At 45.5% G+C, this 3,574-nt stretch overlaps 1 protein-coding gene across 2 annotated transcripts; it reads left to right on the top strand.

Moving 5' to 3' along the window:
* The first annotated feature begins 6 nt into the window (after window positions 1-6).
* LOC141704037 (uncharacterized) lies at window positions 7-2,056 on the top strand. 2 transcript variants are annotated; one of them, XM_074507387.1, is made up of 3 exons: window positions 7-65; window positions 895-1,277; window positions 1,359-2,056. In XM_074507387.1, the coding sequence occupies exons 1-3, from the start codon at window positions 11-13 to the stop codon at window positions 1,905-1,907; spliced, it is 987 nt and encodes a 328-aa protein (XP_074363488.1). In that variant the 5' UTR covers window positions 7-10; the 3' UTR covers window positions 1,908-2,056. The 2 variants fall into 2 exon arrangements, with proteins under 2 accessions (XP_074363488.1, XP_074363487.1); XM_074507386.1 differs by lacking the exon at window positions 7-65 and having other exon boundaries at window positions 509-1,277.
* Window positions 2,057-3,574: the final 1,518 nt, after the last annotated feature.

Genomic DNA, 3,574 nt, shown 5'->3' on the forward strand with positions numbered 1-3,574 from the left:
AATCTTTCTAATGGCTGACAAGAATTCTGAGAGGGCGGCCAAAATTGCCTCGGCTTCAAAACGAGGTAAGGATATCGAGATCCGCTCTTCATATATGTCTTTAATTGATATGATTAATACTAGGGGGGATGAATATCCCTCCACTGCACATCTCGACTCTTTTAATCACTGTAATACTTGGCATAACATAGATTTCAATAAACTAAATGCTCGTTATAACGTCCCTCCCCCTTTAGACTAGTTCCAGTCTCTGGTGGTGACCGTACTTGCCACTGGAGGCCCGATACTTTTCATCTACACCGACGCCCTTAACGCTGGGCTTAGGTTCCCTTTCCATCCTTTTATCCCTCATCTTTTGGCGACTTACAAATCAACCCATGTCAGCTTCCTCCAAACGCCTGGAGGAATATTCTATGTTTTATGGTTTGTTGTCTTAGGGAGGGCTTTCCTCTTTCGGTAGCCGTTTTTAGGAAAGTCTTCCAATGTTACAATAGTTCTTAATATTTGTGGCTGGGTTTATGTCAAACAAAGGCCCAAAAGCAAACATATCTTTAATAGCGCCTCTATTCCTGATAATAATCCAAATTGGAGGAATAGTTTCGTTGGGTTACGTTGGGAGAATGGCGACTGGGGCACGCTCTTTCGATCTTCCTTTGGGAAGGTCAGTGATGGTAGCCTCAAATCCATTCACTTAACTCCTGAAGAAACTATTATTTATAATGGCCTTACTCAGGATGATGGTACGACCACCAGCTGGACTCTCTTAGAGGAGTTTTCCCTAATTCATGTGGGACTATCCTCTGTTTCTCAACAGGGTATTTTTCTTCCCTTCTCAATTTTACTTCATTTCATGCGTTATTAACTTCACTTATTTTGTCCTTTGTTTTGTTTCAGCTGCTAAGGAGATTAACGAGGACAACGTTCCTTTGGTTGAGGAGACAGCTAGGATGAAGAAAGCTCGGCTCGCAGGCCTAGACACCCGGGGAAAGGCGACAGAGCCTATCTTCTTGAGAAAGCACAAGGAGCCTATGGGGGAGGCTTCAACTGAAGGAGCTGAGGGCCATAATGCTCCTATCACTGCTGCTGCCCCTGCTGCTGCTGCTACAGGCGCCTTTCAGCCTCTCTGGGGATTCCGCCGAGGGGATACCGTGGTTGGTTCCACGAAGCATGCTTGGGATTGGTCCTACCATAGCGTGACCCCAAAGGACTTTACTGATGTGGTGGCCACCCCTGACCTTGAGAGGATTAAGCTCATGGGAGCCCAATCTCTGGCTTCGGTATGCCTTCTCTTTTTTAAACTTATTTCTCGTTCTTGTAGCACTTTCTTGCCTTATACTTTGTTAATTGTTTTGTTTCAGTCTAACGCCTACTTTCAAGGCGCTGTGAGGCAAGCCGAATCATGGAAGCGGGCTTCTGATAAGGCCGATAATGCCCTCAGGAGGCAGCAGAAGAAGTATGCTACCCTGGAGAAGAAGCTCAAGCGCAAGGAGGAAGAACTCGGAGAGTCTAACGCCGAGCTGGTGGTACTTCGGGCGGAGAAGGATAAAGCTATAGACAATTATCTGGACTCGGAGGAGTTTGCCCAATCCATGAGGATTAGGGATGATTCAGTCTTTCCCGAGTTTTTTAGGACTGGTTGGGACACGGCCCTTGGGACCGTGAACGAGGCTTGTCCTGATATTAACCCGGCGGACTACATCTGCCCTGACGATGAGGCTTTGCTACAGAGGTTTCGTACCCGAGTAGTTGTCTCGGATCATGTTCCTCAGGATCCACTTCTTCCTCCTCCCGAGTCTTTTTCCAGACCTGCTGAGGATGACAGCTCTTCCTCCTCCGAGACAACGGAGACATCTAGCGAGAGCGGAGAAGACGATGATATGGACGCCGAGGGCACCTCAGCTCCTTAGAGCTTTTTCAGCCCTGCGTGGCTTTTTTATTTTCGAGACTTTATTTATCAAACTTTTGTAACATCTATCAGATCTATCTCATTTATCACCTTTTATGCTTTGCATCCATGCATTTGATTTTTATTTGTTAGGCCACAATCATACTTTGAAGAACTTATGAATTTCATAAAATTGTCTGGGATTCGTCCCTTACACAAGTCTTAATAAATTTCGTAATAAAACTAAAACATATAAATCCTAAGCAAGCAAAGCTTCAAGGTGCTTTTCAACCTACTCGCCATCCTGACGAGTGAGAATCGTACTTCGACCATCTTACACGTAGTAAACCTTCAGGTTTTGTGCGTGCCAGGTTCTCGGGACTTCAAAACCATCCATAGTCTCCAGCTTGTAGGTTCCTCTACCCTGAACGCTCTTGACTCTATACGGCCCTTCCCAATTTGGGGCAAGCTTTCCTTTCTGTCCGACACCAGAAGCCTCTATTTTTCTCAAGACTAGGTCACCTTGTTTGAAAAACCTCTCTTTAACCCTTAGGTTGTAGTAGAATGAAGCCTTTTTCTGATATTCTACTATCTTTGCGTGTGCTTTATCTCGTACTTCATCGATTAAATCCAGGGCTAACTTCTGCCCTTCCTCATTTTCTTTTTCATCAAAAGCCTGAATCCTTGGAGAAGAATGTGATATCTCCACGGGAACTACTGCTTCCGCCCCATATGCCAACATGAAAGGAGTTGCATCTGTCGTGACTCTACAGGTAGTCCTATAAGCCCATAATATGGGAAGTATCTCATCTACCCAATTATTTCTCGACTTTTCGATCCTCTTCTTTAGTCCATCCAGGATTATCCGATTTGCTACTTCCGCTTGCCCATTGGCTTGCGGGTGAGCCACAGAGGTGAATCGTAACTCAATTTCATTTTCTTCACAATACTTCTTGAATTCCTCATTGTTGAATTGCGTTCCATTGTCAGTGACGAGGATACGGGGAATTCCATATCGGCACATGATGTTTTCCCACAGGAATTGTGCAACCTGCTTAGTTGTGATTTTGGCCAAAGGTTTGGCTTCGATCCACTTGGTGAAATAATCAATGGCTACAATCAGAAACTTCCTTTGTGCTGTGGCCATAGGAAAAGGCCCTAGAATATCCATCCCCCACATAGCAAAGGGAATAGGTGAGTTGATAGAGGTCAGCATCTCGGGGGGTTGTCTGGCGACTGGTGCATGCTTCTGACAACGATCACACTTCTTTACATATTCTTTGGCATCAGCCATCATTTCTGGCCAATAGAAGCCTAAACGAGTTATCTTATGAGCCAAGGCCCTGCCCCCCAAGTGTTGCCCACAAATGCCTTCATGCACTTCCTCAAGAGCCAAGCGTGCCTCATCCGGCCTGAGACACCTCAAGTAAGGAACCACGAAAGATCTCTTATACAGAATCCCATCTATCAAGGAGTACCTTAGTGCTCGAACAGTTAACTTTCGTGCTTCAGTTGCATCGCTTGGCAACCATCCGGTTTGAATGTGAGCCTTAATGGGATCGATCCATGACGTCCCCAGGCCTATGGGAGCCACAAGCTTAACATCTATGCTTCGCGTCTTTAAAACACGAAAGTATACACTCCCTGAACTTTCTTCTATCTCAGATGAAGCAAACTTTGATAGCGCGT

The sequence above is a fragment of the Apium graveolens genome, unplaced genomic scaffold (assembly GCF_009905375.1).
Source record: "Apium graveolens cultivar Ventura unplaced genomic scaffold, ASM990537v1 ctg7331, whole genome shotgun sequence".
Lineage (NCBI taxonomy): Eukaryota > Viridiplantae > Streptophyta > Magnoliopsida > Apiales > Apiaceae > Apium > Apium graveolens.